At 43.6% G+C, this 20,151-nt stretch overlaps 1 protein-coding gene across 1 annotated transcript in view; it reads right to left on the bottom strand.

The window, feature by feature from the left end:
- ADAM23 (ADAM metallopeptidase domain 23) overlaps positions 1-20,151 on the bottom strand; it is a 206,917-nt gene that overhangs the window by 22,471 nt on the left and 164,295 nt on the right. Inside the window, exons 15-23 of the mRNA XM_045296710.1 lie at positions 18,190-18,298; positions 16,755-16,826; positions 15,296-15,385; positions 12,367-12,447; positions 7,660-7,710; positions 6,093-6,156; positions 4,638-4,743; positions 2,478-2,597; positions 898-1,066 (exon numbers count right to left, since the gene is read on the bottom strand). Of these exons, the coding sequence (XP_045152645.1) occupies positions 898-1,066; positions 2,478-2,597; positions 4,638-4,743; positions 6,093-6,156; positions 7,660-7,710; positions 12,367-12,447; positions 15,296-15,385; positions 16,755-16,826; positions 18,190-18,298 (862 nt within the window). The remainder of the gene's footprint in view (positions 1-897; positions 1,067-2,477; positions 2,598-4,637; positions 4,744-6,092; positions 6,157-7,659; positions 7,711-12,366; positions 12,448-15,295; positions 15,386-16,754; positions 16,827-18,189; positions 18,299-20,151) is intronic.

Genomic DNA, 20,151 nt, shown 5'->3' with positions numbered 1-20,151 from the left:
TTACAATATATTTATAATAATAAAAAAAGATTGTAGAAAGTTGCATTGAACTGTATGAAGTAGTCAAATGGAGCCAACAGTTTATCAGTTAATTTAGGAATCTAGGTAGTTTTGTTCAGCTTCATAGATGCCAAGAAACATCTAGAGAACATTATTACTGTAATTATCCAGTGATAAACAACAAAAATAAAAACGTACCCACACATATGGCTGCAATTCTGAATAGAAAGTCATGCTATGCGATAGTCCTAGCACACACACATTAACAACACCGATACACAGCAAGCAAGCTGAGGTAGTTGACTGTGCCAACCTGGCTGATAAGCACAGGTGGGGTTAATTGAAGGGCAGAGAGATAAATGGCTCCGTGAGCCTCACCTTTGGAGTTCTCGGGTCTCTTGCTTTCTGATGGTAGCACCAGGGTGCAGCTGCCTTAGCCAGTTCCCTGCTTCAGCTGACAAGGCTCACTTCCTGCAAGATATCCCTGAGAAGAAGCCACATGGACCTACCCCGATGCAGCCCTCGGTGCTGCAGCACCCGTGTGGAGACCCCTGCCAGCGCTGAGATGCTTACACGTTCACTGACTTGGCTTTCCTCCTGCAGTTGGCATCATTGCCTCTGTTTTGTGAGATGGAGGAGGACTTTGTGGATTGGTGTTGGACATATGGGTTAATGGGTTAATGTTGGACTTGTGGGCTTGGGCAGCACTGGTTTGGGATGTTTTCTTGATGCACACTTCACCGCTACACAACACTCTCTCTTATACATGAGTTTCTGTGGATTTGTTTCTCTAAAGCACCCAGACTAACACAAAAGCTGAACCAAATGTCTAATCACCATGGACTTTCAAGACACGGCACAATGAAGGCTGGAGGTGGAACACTGGTATCTACTTACCCCATGGCCTGAGCAGACTTTGCCCTTGGAATCAAGTGGGCAACTGCTCATATTCAGGGCCTGAATCTGTAGGCACTTCCGATCTAAACACATCATAGCTGGGCCACATGGGGTTCCATCTTCTACATAGCCCACATCTGTGTCATCATCTAAAACCACATGAGCACCACTAAAAGGGGGGGAAATGGTCACACAGCCATTAGAACCACGCTTTACTCTTCGAAGTCACAAGAAACCGAGAAGGTTGTTAGTGCACACGATTTCTCCCAGCACTCCCCCTCTTCTTTCCCTTCTCCCTTTTCCTCACTTGTGAGTAAAAGAGCACATCGAAGAAATGGATTCAACTTTCATTACTATTATTACAGTGCTTGTTATTAAATTCAAACACGAATGCTAAATTCTCACTTGTCTCCAAAACCCAACATGAGTAGGGGAGGAGTGATTGTATAAGAACAAAGAGAAGCAGACTTGTCATAAGTTCTTACGTGTTAGAAGACAGGTCACAAATAATTTCTTAAAGACATTGAGCAAAAACAACAAATACAAACATTTTGAGAGCTATTACTCTTACTTCAGAGAGCTTAATTATCCGTGACAGAGGAAGTAATGGCTCCGCTCTTTCTATTGAGTTTTTTACTTCCAACATTTTAAAGTTAGGGTCAACTTGAATTTGAATGACAATGGATGTCTAATTATGAATGGAGTGCCTTGTTGCTCACTTTACAAACACACAAGTTTAGAATAACAATAGGCTTTAACAGGAACACTCCATCTAAATCCATCCCCAAAGGAAGCTTAGGTGCTACAAGGAACCATCATTTCACTAAATTTGCTTCAAAATTATTCTTAGATTACATATAAGAATAAAAAATTCCAAAATATAAGCTCTTATGTGGTTTTAAATCTTAAATTCACTCATATAAAATAAAGGTTGGTCACTCTGGAGAAACTAAAAGTTACAGATGTGGGAGCTAAAGGACACTTCTGCAGGAGGAATTCAGAAGTGTTTGGACAATAATGGTACCACTGAATGGGAAAACAGCAGCCTAGAATTATGACGACTTTACAGAGCACTATGCTTACTTTTAAAATATGACTCCCGGACTTAAAACTTTATACTAGGAAACAGTTGGATAGAAAATGTTTTGTCTTATTGAAATAACATTTCAGTAAATATTCTTCATATCTGACTGGGTCTCCCCATCTTCTACACCAGATATATGCTATCTAAAGTAGAGGTCAAGGTCTTTTGGTCATAAAAATAAAACACGCACACGCTATTCTAAGAGTGCTAAGTTTTCATTCTCAGGGCTTTAATCGCTGAACACAGTAGAAACTCTATTCTGACTTTTAAGATTAACATGGGGTGGGGGGAAACCCTCACCAGTAAAATTATCAAACAAATTTTGGTCATTTGAAAATCACGACACAACTTTGTTTTCAAAAAGACTCTTCAACTTATGAGAGATTGATAATAACCTCTAATTTTCCTCATGTGAGAATGAGCAAGAATTCCCTTGGGTTTTGCTAAGCTTGTGATCCTTGGGGGGCATTCGGCTTTCTAACACTGGACATAGTACCTGCAGTCAATCACTCGGCCTTGATGGTAGAAGGAAGTGGGAATGATCTCCCCCTGAAGTTGACCAATCCGTGGTGCTCGAGTAAGATTGGTACAGAGTAGAAATCCACAGAACACGTCACTGAACATGTTTTTAAAAAGAGAAAGCACAGAGAATCAAGCTGAGAGCTTCAAAACTACTCAGTCCACAGTTATTTACAATTCAAATATATTATTCTCCTCTTAACACAAACAGTTTTCGAAGATAGTGTTGACTAGGACCCTCCCGCCTGTCTTGTTAACAGATTCCTGCGACATCAAAGTACTCAGCCCTGAGAGATAAATGATGACTAATGTCCAAACTCCTCATGGCGCTACCATTTCTAGACCAGAGGTCCTGGCCATGTTCCACCCCCTCGTCCGGAATGGAGAAGTAACCACTGTAGTCTAATTCCGGCAGAAGATAGAGAAAAAGCGAGCCAGGGAGTTGCTGGGGAGAATTCTGCTCTCTGGGTAAAGGCTTGCTGTTCTACTCTGGCTTCCTGCTTTAGACGCTAGGACCTTGCTTCCACCTTCCAGTCATGCGTCCCACACACGGAAGGGGAAACGCCCAGAGTAGGGGGTGGAAAGGGCCGTCTGGGGTCTTGGCAACATCGTGAAGTGAGTCACCCAACTCCAGTGCGCTAGTTCCGACCCGCCAGAATAGATCAAAGCAAGAAGTCTGGCGATGCCCCTTACTGGTGAGAACATGGTCCAACCCGACTTTCTTACCCTTGCTGACACACACGCATGTAACGGTGCATGCGTTTTGGAAAAGAGTGTGGCACCATCTGGTAACTAAAAAATACACTCTCCCCTTTGACACAGCCGTTCGTCTTTTAGGATGGGTCCTAGGAAAGCTTGCAGAAATGTTGACAATGTTTCTGAGGAAGTTCCCAACACACAGAGAATGCTTACAGCAGGAGGGTTGGGAAACGGCCAAACCGTGAAAACAAGGCAAATGTCCACCAACATAAAATACAGAAATAAATCGTGGTTTATTCATATGCATGCGAATGAACATGAACAGAGACAGCTACATAAAAATTCTTTAAAATGTGAACTTCAGAAGAAAGTCAAAATGACACACACATTAGGATTGCTTTTGTCTAAAGTTACAACAGGGTAGGACAAACCACATGACTTAGGGATGAAAACTTGGGTAATAAAACAAGGAATCAATTGGCACAAAAGTCAGGGCAGTGGTCCCTCCAGCAGCTACGTGTACCTGCCTGTTACTGCTGAGTGCTGGTGGGTCAGTTCCAACCCATAGCAGCCCCATATGACAGAGGAGGTCTGCCCCACAGGGGGGGTTTGGTCATGATTCTATGGCAAAGAAGCCCTGTTGGTGATGTTGGTAAGTAATGAACTATTAACTGCAAGGTCAGTTCAACCCATCAATTGCTCTGAGGGCTAACGAGGAGGCTCCCCACCCCCCATTAAAGATTTTCAATCTCAGAAACCCTCTGGAGGGTCGCTATGCGTCAGAATGGGCTCCAGGGCAGAAGGCTTGGGTCTGGTGGTGGTGGTTGTTAATGCGACAGAAGCAGATTGCTTGCTAGTTCTCCCACAAAACCACTGCGTGGCTTTGAACCACCAACCCTTGGGCTAACAGCAAAGCATTCACACATCACCCATTTTGCCACCAGACATCTTTCAAACATGCTTGAGTTGGAAGATTTTCAGAAAAAGACAAGTCTCCGACATAACTACTAGATGCCTAACTACATCAAAGGGTGGTAGGCTCATGAAATCATCCCAAAGATGTATTCTTTCACTTTGAATAGTCCCAGAAATATTTTTACAGAATCTATATATTTTGCCTATTAAACTCTCAGTATACAGTCCATTCAAGGACCGTCTTTCCTAACAATAAAGAAAATGAAAGCCTACTGTGTGGTCATCTTTTGGCCAGGGGTCACTTTAAAGCCATCACCACGTAAAACACAGCAGGCGAGAAGTTCTCACAACTGTACAAAACGTGTGTGCCATTGCTTAGCACACAGCTCCGTGGATGTTGGACAGACGAATGTGATTTTGAGAAATTTATTTAACATGTTTCAGTTGTCTGACATGTTTGTAAAGCAGCAGTAATTCTTCTGTGCCCATTTCAGCCTGCACCGGGTGGACCCTCGCTACTCACTGTTTGCTGCACTGGATCCAGCGGTCTCCATCCTTCCCGCAGTTTCCCTTCTCGGTGCCTTCTGTGTTCAACTTTTCGTAACAGAACTTATCAGACCCTGCAGCCTCTGGGGGAGACAGGCAGACGGAAGGTTTATTTTAGTTCTCTTTGTGATCCATCACTAGTAGCATGCTGCTAAATGTTTCACAACTGACGCTCCAGAAAGACAGAGAGAGAAAAAAGATCCTGATTTGTAGCACTTGCCACTTGCCACAGAGCAAATAAATATTCTGTGCTTGCCTCGAAGGTATCAGTGCGATGCCAAAAAAATTTTTTGCAAAATTCCTGAAAATGTAACAAGTGGTGCTGGCAAGCTGAGACAAGGGAGAGCTCACACAACATTTTTTTTTTTTTTAATGCAGAAAAACCAAATCAAACTCCTTTCCAATTCTGGTTGGCAAGGTGGAACGTGGGAGTGGGTATGGCCATCTGTATTAGCAATCAGTGAATTAACCTTAAAAGACTATTAAATCATAATTCTAATGTTCCTTAATTAATGAAGAGAAATATTATTCATCTGCTCTGAAAGTATATCATTTCCTGAGTAAACAGATCTCCCATATGTGCTGTTTTGGTTCATAATAAAGCTAATCAACATCATTAGTCCTGTTTTTTATCAGGAACTATTGTAAAGTCTTATTCTTTGGGGTGCCAGGTTGGGACTTGGGCTTCGATACTTAACCTTTTGGAAAGACAGACATGTCTCTATTTGCTCTTTGAACACTGAAGTGCCAAGTGGCGCTCTTATCAGTCCAGCGGTCTTTGTCTGACAGGAGCCCTGCTCTTCTTTTGTGTGCTTGCTCGTCATTTAGGGTAACCCAGCCTCAGTCAGCAATTTTGTCCCTCTTCCAGTTTGGCCCTGGTGAACTAACATTCACTGGAGAGGCAGCATAAATAGCAGGGAGCAATGGTATGTGTTACCTTGCATGGAATGTACTAAAAGTCATGTCATGACCATGTATTGAATCCCTAACTGTGCATGAGGTCATCTATTTGCTTCTTCACTTCAACTGGAGATAGCAAATTACCTAAATAAATAAATAAGTCTGGCACTTTCCTGGGAGAAAAGCACAAAGCTAATCTGGTGGGATCAATGATCCTCCTAAGGTGCATAGCAAGTGGTGCAAGTGACGGGGCAAGGAAGGTGACCACTGAACTCAACCCACTCTGCCCCAGTGGATAGCCACTGTCCCAGAAGGACCCTCGTCCATGTCTTCCTCTGGCCAAGGGTCCGACTGGAGCCGCTGTTTCCTGTAGGATTTGTGACAGAGCTTCATACTTTCATTTATCTAGCAGCCATCTCGAAGTTGGTCTCAAAACACAGCTTCGCGCTTAGCTGGGTATTTCTGGCACTAAGAGAGGCAGAGAAGACGGACAGGGCAAGAAGCCACACCTGAGTGTGGTCCCGGGACCTACTTGTTCCCCAGATGTACTGGCACTGGTTGTCCCGGCTCCTGCACTCCCCGTTGTAGCAGCGGCCCTGCGGCAAGAGGAGACAGCATCAGCGTTCCACGGCGTGTTCTCTGTTGAGCGGACCTTTCACTGTCCTTCTGGACAAGCACCTCGTTTTATTTCTTTAATTCCACACTTCAAGACTGTCATGTCAAAATAACAATTTATAAACCATCAAGGGCTCATGAGGGAGGGGGGAGCAGGGAGCGGGGAGGGAGGGGGAAAATGAGGACCTAATGCCGGGGATTTAAGTGGAGAGTAAATGTTTTGAGAATGATGAGGGCAATGACTGTACAAATGTGCTTTACACAATTGATGTGTGTATGGATTGGGATAAGAGTTGTACGAGCCCCTAATAAAATGATTTTTAAAAAAAAGACTGTCGTAGTGACTCAAAAGAATCAGACACATCTTAAGAGATGCACAAGAATAACACACGGATCATGTTGAAAATTCAGAACATTGACCTCATAGGACAATATTTTCAAATAAAATTAAAAAAGCCTCAAAACCCCATTGTCGTCTAAACATTTCTGACTGATAAGGACAGAGAAGAACTGCCCAGAGCTCTCAGGCAGAATCTTTACCATAGCAAATGATACTTCTTTCTCTCCTCGAGGGCTTGGTGGTTCAAACCTCGGACCTTGGCAGTTGAGAGTTAACACCTGCAACACTAAACTCAAGCCAAATTCACTGCCATGAAGTGGAGTTCTACTCATAGTGACCCTGTAGGACAGGGTAGAACTGCCCCTGTGGGTTTCTGAGACTGTAAGTCTTTACAGGAGTAGAAAGCCTCATCTTTTTCCCATGAATCAGCTGGTGGTTTCAAACTGCTAACATGTAACCCATTGTGCCGCCAAGGCTCCTTAGAGCCAACATAAAAAGCGCCCTCCCATCAAGTCGGTTCTGATTCCTGGTGACCCTCTAGGGCAGAGTCGAAGTGCCCCTTTGTGCGTCTGAGGCTGTAAATCGTTCAGAGTAGAAAATTTTCATCTTTCTGCTGAGGCGCTGCTGAAGTGGTAGCACTGGACATGCTATACTCTACTGACCAACTATGCAAGTCGCATCAACATTTTAATTCCTGGAAAGCAAAAGTTGGTGTATTTCTGGGTGATCTCAATCTGACTTTTAATCTTCTCTTCTGTGGGGCTAGTTAGGCCAGATCATGGCTTACACACAAAATGAACGAGCTCAAACCCGCACATTTGATCATGTTGTCATATTTACTCATAAGAGATCTACAGGTTGAAATTATGGGAAGATGACCACATCTCAACAAATGGGGTTCCTATTTCTCCAGCCAAGACTTGGTTCTCCTTTGCTTCAGTTCCACCTGGACAACTTATCGTCAGAGTTAAGTATCACCAGGTCATATTTGGTTTGACAAAGTAGCTTGGGATTAGAATATCGCTGCGATCACTTATTGCTGTTTGGGTTGTAATTTCCCTTCCAAGTTTTTTTTTATATTATTGATGAAAAAGAAAAATATTGAACCCATAGACAACTCTTTAAAACATATATCGCAGCATACCTGATTTTGATTGCATGCGTATCCATCTTGCTTATGAAGATTTGGTGGGCACTGAAAAATACAATCTTTTTAGTAAACCCTCAACAAATTCATTACTACCTGTGGATAAGGTATACAATAAACCTAAACCCACTGACATGGCATTGATTCTGACTCACAGAGACCCTATTTGGATTTCTGTGACTCTAGATCATTACCGGAGCAGACGGACTCATCCTGCTCCCGAGGTGAGGCGGACGAGTCTGAGCCACTCACCTTGCGTTCACAGTTCAATGCCTAGCCCACAGCACCGCTAGGGATCCTTCATGTGCATCACATGATGGAAATATGTACAAATGCTAACATGGTGGATATATCACAAGGCACATTTTTAAAAATAGGGTAAATTAATTCTGCTTTGTTAAACAGTCAAATACATTAGACCCATGCAGAGGACGCTTTTTCCACGTTTCCGTTTATCACAAGGAGGTCTAACAAATCAAATTCATTTGCCTACAGAGTTTAAAGTAGATGTATGGAAATGGACAATGCCAGAAACGCACCTGCTGGTCATGTAGGAGTGGACACATTCAGGAGTGGACACATTCAGGAGTGGACACATTCAGGAACTAACTCCGAAGACCTGTCCCAGCTCGATGCAAACGTTAAATCTGCGTCAACACCCATGACCCTCGGCTACAGTGGTTTTGTGTTTTAATCGATATAGATATTTACCATACCTACTTCACTGAAAAGCACTATCAAACTTCTGCCTTTCCACTCAGAGTGAATGCTGTACCTCCACTCTCCTTCTGCCTTCCTCAAACCACAGGCTTGTTACTAGAACAATTTGTGGAACAATGGTGATTTCCTTTTGTAGCTCCACTTGTGATACCATGTTTTAAAAGCACACATTATTTTCCCCAAAAGTTACCAGAGTAAGTTATTTTTTTTCTTTACTGTTTGCACCTAATTTACACACTGAAAAGAGCCACACACACACAAAAAAAGAGATGAGGCCTAGGGGTCTGCTACTATGTTAAAAGCAACTAGGAAAATGTAAACACGAGCTACAGATGCGATGAAGATAGTCTTCACCTATCCCTAGCCAAACTCCATGCCGTCCATTCCTTTCTGATCACAGTGACCCGAAATAACAGAGTGGAACGGCCCCTGTGGTTTCTGAGATGCTAACTCTTTACAGGACTAGAAAGCCTCATCTTTCTCCATCAGCATGGCTGGTAGATTCAAACTGCTGTCCTTGAGGTTGGTAGCCCAAGGAATAACCTCCCCAAGGCTCCTTCTACACCTATAGTAACTAGTAATAATTATTCACTTTTCCCAAAACAAAACCATCATCATAAACAGAAATGCTGCTAATAGGACAAGTACATCAGGGTCTTATGTAAATTTTTCATATTTCACTTTTGTGATGTTTCAGGAAGAAAAATAACACATGGCCATTTCAGTAATAAACATGGTACTTTAACCCCCAAATTTACTTTCTTTAATGGGGGCCTTGGAAGCCAAAATAGCTGGCAGTAGGTATATTCCACTTCAAGGAATTTACCTCAAAAATTCTTTGTGAAACACACACAGCAAACAAAAACAACAACAAAACTCCTATTATAAACCATCATAGCCACATGAGAGAAGATTTCTAAACAATATGTTTCTAGGTTTGGTTATTGATCACTGCAAGGTGTAACAAGGGAACGCATGCAATGTCTTGCATTCTCTGAAGGCGTTGAAGATAGAAGAGTACGTTCCCTGACCTGCACTTTATGCTGGATTCAGCCTCTCAATACCATCCCAGCCCTTGGTTTTATACTGTGCAAAATGGGTCACTGGAGTCATGCTCCAATACTGTAACAGGAGCTAACGGTGCTTGTTTTAATGGATTCTGGGTATTCCACCCATTAGGAGACTTTTCATAGCGCTAACGAAACCATCTCCCACATCTTTCAAAGGTACCTTCCGTGTATCATCCAAAATCATCTGCTGAGGATTTTCCTCAAGTGCCTATTTTTCAATTCTGTTCTAAAATATGAATTTAAAAAGCATCCTAGAGGCAGCAATAAATGCTAATGCTACAATTAAGTGGAAGCTTCTTGACGAGGTCAAGTCAGAATGTTGCCTGTAGATACTGAGTCTTGGAGATGCGGGATTATCAGTGATCCCAGTTCAACAATCAATCATTGTTAGTCTCCAGGGAACTCAAAGTTCACTGTCTCTGGGGCAGTCAAGGAGTATTCAGAGTTGGGTGCTAGCTACCTCTGCTCCAACTATCTATTCCAGGCTCTTTCTGGTCATATTGAGAAATTGTTAATATAAGAAACTACTATGCCAACATGCCACTGTGAAATGGATTTATCAAGATAATTTTCAGTGTAGGCACATGAGACAAAAATGAAACTTTCTCTTTAATTAGGCCACTGAACACTAGCTTGAGTATAGAACATGGAAAACAACAGCATCGTTTCCATCAAATTCTATGGCAATTGGTGAATTAAAGGATGCACTGGAACCATTACTTCTAAAGAGGTGAAATATGCAGAAACAAAACCACGTAGGATGGTACAAAAACATCAGTCTACAAAACGGAAAGTGCAACTCCATGAAGTGGGGTAGATCACGACTTTGAATGCACTTGTCACTAATCACAGCTCACAATTCTTAGACTGCCAATGCGTCACAGCCAAACTGAAAAGAAACCTGTTTATATACTGAATCTGAGAAACACATGGTTTTAAAGCATCACAAAAGAACCATCTGAGCATACTGAATGACCTCCTATCCTTAAGAGCAGGTCTCTTCAACTTGAACCCCAGAAAGTCCACATCATGAACTTTACAAGTTTAATGGGGAGCGTTTCCTGCTCTCTCCGCCTGTGTTTGCTCTCAGCGATGGGTCTCCATGTGGGTGTTCACTCTGCCCACTCTTTGCTCCTGCCCTCATTTCCAGCTCCGGGGGGTGGGTGACTGGTTGAGAAGCTTGGGAGAAACAACTGGGCGTTCTGGCTCCATTCTGCCGTTCTTTGACATGGGGCACGTCCACCTGCAGAGAGCATGCACACTCTCAGCGGCTTCACCGGCACAAGCAGCGCAAAACCGCGCCTCTGGAGGGAGAGGTGCCTCTGTCAGCAACCTATTAAAAATGCAAGCTGGAATACACAGGCGGCCCTTTTGATCTCATGCTAAGCATGGCCTTAAACCAGGTCATTTTCAGTAATAAAAGTGCTACTCTGACCACCACCTTTCCTCTCCTTATTGGGTGCTCCTTGGAGGCGATCATGGCTGGCGATGGGTAATCCCACTGCTTGCAATCGACCCTAGGAACGAACCCTGAACCCTTTTTAGAAGCACACAAAGATGGCCATTGTCACATTCATGACAGCAGTGAAAAGCTGCCAATGCTCTAAAGGCCCACCACTGCCTGGGGATAGACGTGCACTGATAACCCACAGGATGGCCTCTCACACGATCATAAAATAACGATATTTATAAGAATGCTAATCGTATAGGGAAATGCTTGTGAGTAGTGCTAGAATGAAAATGAAAGTAGGTTAAGATCCCAAATCCCTACCATGGACCCAAAATCCCTACCATCCCTACAAGTCCCTCTGCTCTAACGCCTGCCTCCCTCCTGGAGACACTTCCATTAGACGCCAGAATCCCAGCCATGGAGCCCAGGTCCTGAACTAGCTGCCCCTCTGCACTCACTGTCTCTGGATGGGTCATTCCTATCTCATTCCTGTCCCGACTTAATGGCTACTCTCTGGAAAGATGGACCTAAAGCCCCCACACCCACCCACCCCACACACCCACACATTCTTTTCACAGCGCTGTATTTTATGTCTAACATCTGTCACCAGCTGCTATTTCTGTTTACTTATTTGTCTGTCTATAGAAATAGAATGTAAGTTCTATAAGACTGCAGAAAACGAAACCAAACTCACTGGCATTGAGTCAATGCCAACTCATCGTGACCCTCAAGGTCAACGTAGAACGGCCCCTGTGGGTCTCTGAGGCTTTCAATCTTTAGATTTATTGGTTGAACAATGGAGTCTTTGGAACAGAATCCCATTGTAAATTGGGATCTACATGTAGTGGTTGACACATAGTAGGACATCACCAAATGTTTTTAAGACTTTATTTGACTAACAAATAATAACTTAAAACAATGATATAGTTAAAAATAATAATTATGTACAAAAAAAGATGTTAAAAGACAACACTGATAATGCTATGATGCCTATCTGCCAATTCACTGTCATCGAATTGATCCTGATTCCTAATGTTCGGACCCCTGAAGCAGGGCAGTGGGGAGAAGCTGAGGAAGGTGGGCTTAGGATCCAGTTTCTCTCAGAACAGCGCGGCTGCTTCCCTGCTTTCTACTTTTAATTTCCACTCAAATTTCTGTTTTAAAAGGGGGTTGTGACTTTACACTTTTGCAAACCGTTAACCAGCGCACACACACTGGTTTAAATGTGGGACCAAGAAGGAGAAACGCAGTTCTTTGTATTTAAATCAAATAAAGAGAACTAAGCATGGCGGGAAAGTGCGTGCAATGAACAACACTTTCCCAAAATGCTAGGATGAAGTCATCCAGAATTACTAGAAGACAAAACACAATAAAAAATAAATGGAACCAAAACACGTTCACAGAAGTAGTCCACATTGGAAACTTTAAGACGGGCTTATGCAGCGAGCCCTCAGTTTGCTCTACCTGGCCAGAGTCCCCAGTGCAGTACTCGGTGATGTCACAGCCATTCACGGCATCCCGGCAGTCATATCCTCGAGGCTGAAACTGCCAATCAAAAGTCGTGAGTTAGGGGCGAGTGTGACTATTCCAAGCAGTTAGCATGCACAGAGGCCCTAGTAATCCGTGTCTCATCTCACAATCACCACGAAATTCCTTATGAATTGGCAAGCTAGTTGCAGAATATAAACAGCCCCAGATGCGCAAAACATGAATCATCAAGCAAGACATTAAATGTTCAGATTTCAAAGCCTTGTCTCAAAATATCATTTTAGGGAGGAAAAAAAAAACCCTTAGCAATTAGTAAAGAAGAAACACTGGTTTGGTTTAATACAAAATACCAAAACACCACAATACAAATATTTAAGATCGCTTTAAAGATTGATGCCCACCTGCAATCTCTCCTAATTAATCTATAAGCCTGAATGTTAATCTTTCCTCTGAGAAATATGTAAGATCAAATTTTAATGAATTCATATAGGTTATCTAAGTGACATGAACAAATGCCTTCTGCATAGAGGCATTTTATTTGTCTGGGTAGGCCATATAGAATCGATGAAGGAAACAGCCCATTACATTCAAGCTATTTACAATCTAGTAAGACACACGAGGAAAGTATAAAGCTAAAACCTCAAGCTAAGCTAAAAAAAAAATCTAAGCTAAAATCTTCTAGACTATCATAATGTATAACACCTTTTGTTACTGAAGAAAATCATCAAATCGTGTACTTATGGTTACAAAGATGACTAGGTGTTTTATAGATCAGAAGGAGAGGCCTTAAAAAGATGGCTTTTCAGCCAGCAGAAAAGTGGGTGAGGTGAGATGGCAGTCGGTGTAAGACATAAAAAAAGAAGAAGAATTATAATTTATAAATTATCAAGGGGGCATGGGAGAGGGAGGGTGGGGGAGAGGGGAAATGAGGAGCTGATGCCAGGGGCTCAAGTAGAAAGAAAATGTTTTGAAAAAGATGATGACAACATATGTAAAGATGTGTTTGACAAAAGGGATATATGTATGGATTGTGATAAGAGCTTTAAGAGCCCCCAATAAAATAAAATAAAAATTAAAAAAACTAAACATTTATGGTACATTATCTAGTTTTGACTCTAATAAAAATGCTGAGGAAAACTTTAAAAAAAAAGAAGAAGATGGCTTTTCAAAAATCAACTAGAGGCCTCATGGGAAAATGGAAATGAAAGGTAATGGAATTTTCCCACAGACTTTTTCTGGCCCCTCATACATGTAAAGGGCGTGTGATGATGTGTTGGTGATCATTGTCATCGTGTTCTTTCTCACTTGTGGCAACGCCATGCGTTACAGAGAAGAACCACTCCTTAGGGCAGTGGTTCTCAGCCTGTGGGGGTCGAATGACCCTTTCACAGGGGTCACCCGATTCACAACAGTAGCAGAATTACAGAGATGAAGCAGCAACGACAATAATTTTATGGTTGGGGGGTCACCACAACATGAACTGTATTAAAGGGTCACGGCATGAGGAAGGTTGAGAACCACTGCCTTAGGGTCTCCTTAGCCACAGTTTTAACAGGAACCTATGGCCACGTGTTTTCTTCCCACGGTACTGATGGGTAGGTTCGAACTGCCAACCTTTAGGCTTGCAAAGGAATGTAAGATGTTTGCATCCACTAGGTTCCTGAACTGTCCGTAGACACGAAGATATATGACTTCCTTGTCCTCGCCTACGTGGGGAATTTAAATAGTCAAATATGAAAATGTGAGCAGTAGCTTTTGTGCACAAAGGGCCCTGGTGGCACAGCGGTTAAAGCACTTGGCTGCTGTGTTAGACAGGGTTCTCTAGAGAGACAAAACCAGATTGCTAATAATTTTATAAAGATAAATAGATATATAACACAAGAAATGAACAGTTAAATTATATACAGATAGATATATGATACAAGAAATAAACCGTTAAATTATAAAATAGTACAAATGGCTCAGTATAATTCAAACGTGTTAGAGAGTTGTGAAACACTGGCAGTCCTTTGAGTCTTCAGGGCCACCAGGTAGTCCTCTGTAGAGAGAGAGCTAGGCTATCTCGGCACAGCAACCAACTGTGAGCCAGGTCACCAACCGCCAGTCCCCAGCTCCAGAGATGTCTTAAAGGGACCTCAACTTACAGCAACACAGTCCACAGGCTAGGCATCCCACAGGTAGTGTAGCCTGTAAATTGAGGCACAGACCAAGCAAGGCAGCCGCACATTGGTCCGATGATCAAAGAACGAGAGACAAGAAAGGTGAGGCTCATCGAGCCATTTATTTCTATGCCCTTCAATTAATCCCACTTGTGTTTATCGGCCAGGCTGGCACAATAAACTAACTATCTCAGCTGCTAAGTGAAAGGTTGGTGTTTAGAACCCACCCGTTGCTCCACGGAAGAAAGGCCTGGCAGCCTGCTCCCATACATAGTGCTACCCTCGCGGGTACCTTGCGGGAGGGGGGGGGGTGCCCTTCTGCTTTGTCGGTAGGCAAGCTAGGTGTCACAATGGACTAGAGCACACAGCAACAACAACCACCACTTGTATGCTCAGATTCTAAAATATTATATTAGCATATTATAAAATAAAAACACTACCCTACTTCTACTGAACAGCTGCCATTGGTTTTCATCATTGTCCGTAGAGCAACTCTCAATGTTCATTTCGGAAGTGGTATGAGGCCATTGTCTTAAGAGCCGTTGTAGGAGAGAGGTATAGGATGCTGATGCTAAATGGCGCCATGGCAAAGATTGTGATACGCAGAAGGGGAGTGGACTCATTGGTCAAGCTGATACCAACAGTCGACCAACGAAGCCTTGACACCCTCCACAATGACTCGAGAATGCAGGTATTTGGCTTGTGGGGCAAATAAGAGAAAGACGGTACTGTGTCCGGCTACTTACAAGGCACGAGGTGTGGTTACAGCAGGGCCCGTCGCTGCAGTGGGCGCCATTGGACAGGGAGCACTTCTTACAGCACAGGGCATAGCATTCCTAGAGAGAACACTTGGTGTGAGCAAGCCAGGGATCTGTCCTGTGGGTCAGAGTCAGCCTTGTCTCCGCACGTGACTTACAAATCCTTAAACAAGGAGACTTCCACCAGGGAGTTTCAAAAAGTTCATAGAAAGATTGATTGAAAAGACAATGGAATTTTTCCACAAACGTTTTGAAGTCCTCAATCAAGAATTACTTAACTGGAGGTTTATTTTTTTTTTATCTGCCACAGTTTTCAGCAATGTACCATTTTCTAGGAGAGGGTTTCCCTAGTCAAGATTAAGCATCTCCCTTAGCAGACTTCCCACCACCCGATTAGCTCTGCTGTATACTCACTCCTCACTTATCCAAAAGGGTAGGCTCCAAAGAAAATATTGTTGGGTAAATATCAGCATAATGCGAAGATGGAGGATCAGCATGTCACCTCACCCTGCATTGTACCATGGACATCCTTCCAGGTCCCTGCTGAGGTCATGTGCCGCAGCTGCTTGCCCTCCCTCACGTTCCCTCAAGAGAACTTGGCATTCAGCTCTACCACCGAGGAAAGACTATCCAAGCTCCAAGAGGCAGGTTAGCCCAAGCATCACTCCCCTCTCCTTTCCTGGGATCCCCTTCCCTTGTTTGCCTTCACTGTATTTCCAGGATGATTGGCCCTGCCTCCTCCACTTTCAATCTCCCATGAAGACCGGCAGTCCACAGCTTCCTCAGATGCTGCGAGGGTCAAGCCTGGCCTCTGCTCTTGATCTTAAACTGGAGGTACCCAAGACCCACCAGACAGTGGCCAGTCCTTGTGGGTTTGCTCCAGTACCCTCAACCCTGCCTGGAACCCACGTGGCTTAGAGACGGCGCACCCTTTCTTCCCCTGCGCAGTGGAATGCTAGGCAATGGGAACTTCGTGTGTGTGCGTGCGCACATGAGCTACATTGGTGAGGGAGCTGAACAGGCATCACAGTCATATGTTAGATCGTTTACCATTGTTGTGAACATGAAATGTCAGGTAATGAGACAGTCGTTAAGTGGGGAGTGGGTGTAGGTAGGTTCTTCCTACCCAATCTAGCACTATAAATAAAAATAACATGTCAAGAATGCTTCAGGATTTGGTAAAAACTTGTCTGAGTTGACTACATGCTATAAAAAGTTTAAGAGGTAGATAATTCGATTAGAAGGATCTATGATTTTCTAGACAAGTCCCAAGGTACGTGACTAATATTAACGTATTTGAGCTGGAACTAAGCAATAATGAGAGAGACCATAAAGGAGACAAGATGACAATGAATGATAACATGGGGCCTCTCACTAATGCTATTCTTTTGCCTCCCTGTTCTGAATAAGAACTGTTCTGAAAGTAGAAGAGGTCTCTTATACCTACCACATGGAAACCACAATCGCACTCTTCCCCGGGTTCTACATATCCATTTCCACACTCGGTGGGTTCAAACAGCTGAAAGAGATTAGGGAGGGGCAGGAGAAACATTTGTCTTTATCACCAAAAATCAATACACCACCCTGGTCCCAGATGTGGTCCTCCAATCAGGTACCATACAATGTTCCTGTGATCTGCTGCCCTGGCGTCTTATCAATTATATCTGCTTGAGAAACACTGTTCATTTATTAATAGCACTTCTAAAAACTTCTGAAAAAACATATTTGAAATGGGGTAATATCTCTGGGGAAATCCCCTGGCGGCTGGCTTTAGAGACTTAAGCCAGCATTAGCATTGCTTTTTATGGAGATAAGCTGTCAAGAGAAATAGATCACTTTTCATATTTGCTAATGGAGCTAAAATGCATGCCTAATAAGACTCACAGACATCTAATTTGCTGACTCGTCTCAAGGCAGCTAAGAAGACATAAAAATGATCAAAAAGTTTAAGTTTTTTCACAGCTAAATGTAATATATACAATCAAGGGGAGGCAAATAAACTTGAATGTGTGGCTGGTAATCCTTGCCCATCATTCTCACCGAGTAGAAATCTGCACTGTCTGAAGCATGCTAACTAAATTTGTAGCTGTGTGCTCAGATGTCCATAACTCTCTCGGTCCTTAATGGAATTGTGCAAGAGTCAAATGTCTTGAATAAGCTATCATCCGGATGCGATGGACCTGCTTGTCAGGTAAACTGTATCTCAATCCAAGCGTTGAGACAGTTTACGAGAACCATTCTGATTCTCCCTCATCTAGGCAACCATGCCACCGAAATCCCAACCAAGTGCTTCAAGTCTCACACATGAAAGAGAGAAGTCACGTACATCCCCAACAGCGGTACATATCCCACAGGAGGGCTGGTCTCTGCCTGAGAAAGACCGAACCTGCCTTCCACTTACAGGAAGGGAAACACATCCCAGGAAGCACGGAAGATTTTCAAACAACTTCAGTGGGATCTCCTCTGTGAGCATCTAAGTTAAGTCAATAGTTCAAACCTCTGTGAGCTTCTGGCCATCAGGATGAAAGCAGAAAAGGGAGGGATAGACAGGACTAAAGCTTTCTCTCAGGCCTCTCATGCAACCAGCGCTCAGTTTCCTTTTTAGGACAACCCCTCCTTCAGTCTGAGGCGGGTCACAGTCTTAAAGCAGATGGAAAACATGGCAGTTGGGAAGGTTCTCAGAGCACAGAAAATATGCACCTAGATACCGTGTGAACAATACGTAACACATACACACGTACATGCAGTGACAAAAAACACTTGGAAGAATCATTCCTTCGCTATATAGAAGGAAAAAACAAAAAGTATAGCTACTCGGGTTGCAGTTCCTACAGGCAAACAAAGTATATTTAAGCATGTCTCTGCGACCAATGGCCAGCTACCGACAAATTCCCCGAGTAATACATTCTCTCAGGTCTCGTTAGGATGCCTTCAAAAATAAGGATCCTTTTGTGCTGAGGGGGAGCAAAAATACCAATTTTGAGGTCAGGGCTAATAGAAAATTTAAAACAAAACACAAGTGGAGACGAGGTGCAATCAGTTCATGTCCTTTCTGGCCACAATTCTTCATATGATGTATCCTAGTTCTGGACTCTGCCTGTGGCTAGGGTTTCATTTGGAGAGAGTCCTCAGCTACAGGATTGCGGTGGGGTGATGGCCGTGATGTAGTAGAGGGTGTGAACCAAATGACACCCTTCGCTTTCTTAGAGGCGTCTTTAAGACACCATCCTTTGTTTTCCTTGGAGGTGTGGTTGTCAGAAGACAAACACCATGTCTCCTTCAAAGCCACTCGTAAGTATGTAAGAGTCATCTGGGGCACAGAGAGAAATCCTAGAAGAGTGTGTCCAAGCTCTCCATCTGAAGGGGTGGAGGCTGCCGTGACAGGGGCGCAAAGAGCAGCGTGGAGACAACAGGGCATCTTTGCCTCATCTGGCCTGAGACCAGGAGACTGTGGGACAGAGTGGCAGGCAGGCTGGCTTCCTGGCCCACAGAGGGAGAAGAGATGAGAGGCTGAGGACCAGAAAGAGGCTCGGTGTCATATGATGGAAGTGCTGCTGTGGATGAATGACTTTGTCCTTACTCTTTACTGATCCTGACTTGCGGTAACCTAGTAGCTTCCCTGATAAAGCCCCTTAATTGTCAGTATTGCCTGTGAGTTCTGTGTGGCCATTGCCATGAATTATTGGAACCATCACTGATGTAGCGAGGCGTGGGAGGAGCGGTTGCTGTCAGAATAGAGAGGGGTGGACTGTGGGGGCAAGTCTGGCCCTGCCTCATGGACAGAGGGAAGCCAGCAGAGGTCAGCTATGCCCAGCCTCTTCTCCCCTGTCCCTACCATAGTATTTCCTACAGCTATCACCGAAGCTTTGTGGCGTTTTTAGATGAATCCATCATTTTGAAGGAAGGTCAGGAAGATCTCAAAAAATAAGCCAAGGCAGGGAAGACCACCAACCTCAACAAATGAAAAACCTGTAACTGAAGTCCACAAACGGGGGGTGTTCTATAGAATCGCCATTGACGAGGGAGTCACTGAAGCTAGACTCCTGCAAGCCTCAGCATTTTCATGGTGCAGCCTGTGACTGAATGGATGGCAAAACCATACTGCAATTATCAGTCCTTGCAGCAAGATCGAAGCTAAGGAGGAGGATTTTACAAGATGAATCCTAACTGAGGACAAATCTTGGATTTACTAATACTATCTAGAGAGCAGGGGCCAACCAAGTCAGTGGCTTCTAAGGGGCCCTGCTGGGCTAACTGCAAAGCCGGGAAGTCAGCTCCGAAATTACGGAAACTGCTTTTTGGGGGGGACTCCCACGGAAAAATTGACATGTTTCCTTGAAGGACACAGGATAATTACCGGAACTTATAATGAAGACGGTTTAAGAAAATGGAAAATTGTATTAGTGAGGAAACAGTTGGGAACATTGTGTTGAGAAATTGTTTTCCATCAGGACAAGGCACCTGCTCATCCTTCAAGAGCAGCCATGCGTTCCCGTGAGAATTTCATTGAGGAACCCTGGCCCTACCCACCTTATTGATCTTGCCCCTTCAGACTTCTTTTTGTTTACAACACCCAAAAGGTATTTAAAAGGAACATGCCCTCGAGATGCCCCAACTGCCTCTGACATGTTGTAAATCTAACAGCGGAGAATTTGTTAGGGAGTAATTTGAGAGGTGGGAACACCACCTTCAGAAGTCCACAGACCTAGATGGAGGTATGGTGAGAAACAATGGCTTCCCATTTGGATATTTTTGTTGAATTCGGGTTTTCAGGATGACTAGTGGGGCTGCAAACCACAAAGCCAGCAGTTTAAAACCAGCGGGAGCTCCGAGGGAGAAGGATG

Source organism: Echinops telfairi, unplaced genomic scaffold, assembly GCF_000313985.2.
Source record: "Echinops telfairi isolate 266 unplaced genomic scaffold, ASM31398v2 ScPeMD7_3;HRSCAF=10, whole genome shotgun sequence".
Taxonomy (NCBI): Eukaryota; Metazoa; Chordata; class Mammalia; order Afrosoricida; family Tenrecidae; genus Echinops; species Echinops telfairi.
This window is presented reverse-complemented; position numbering and strand designations above follow the sequence as displayed.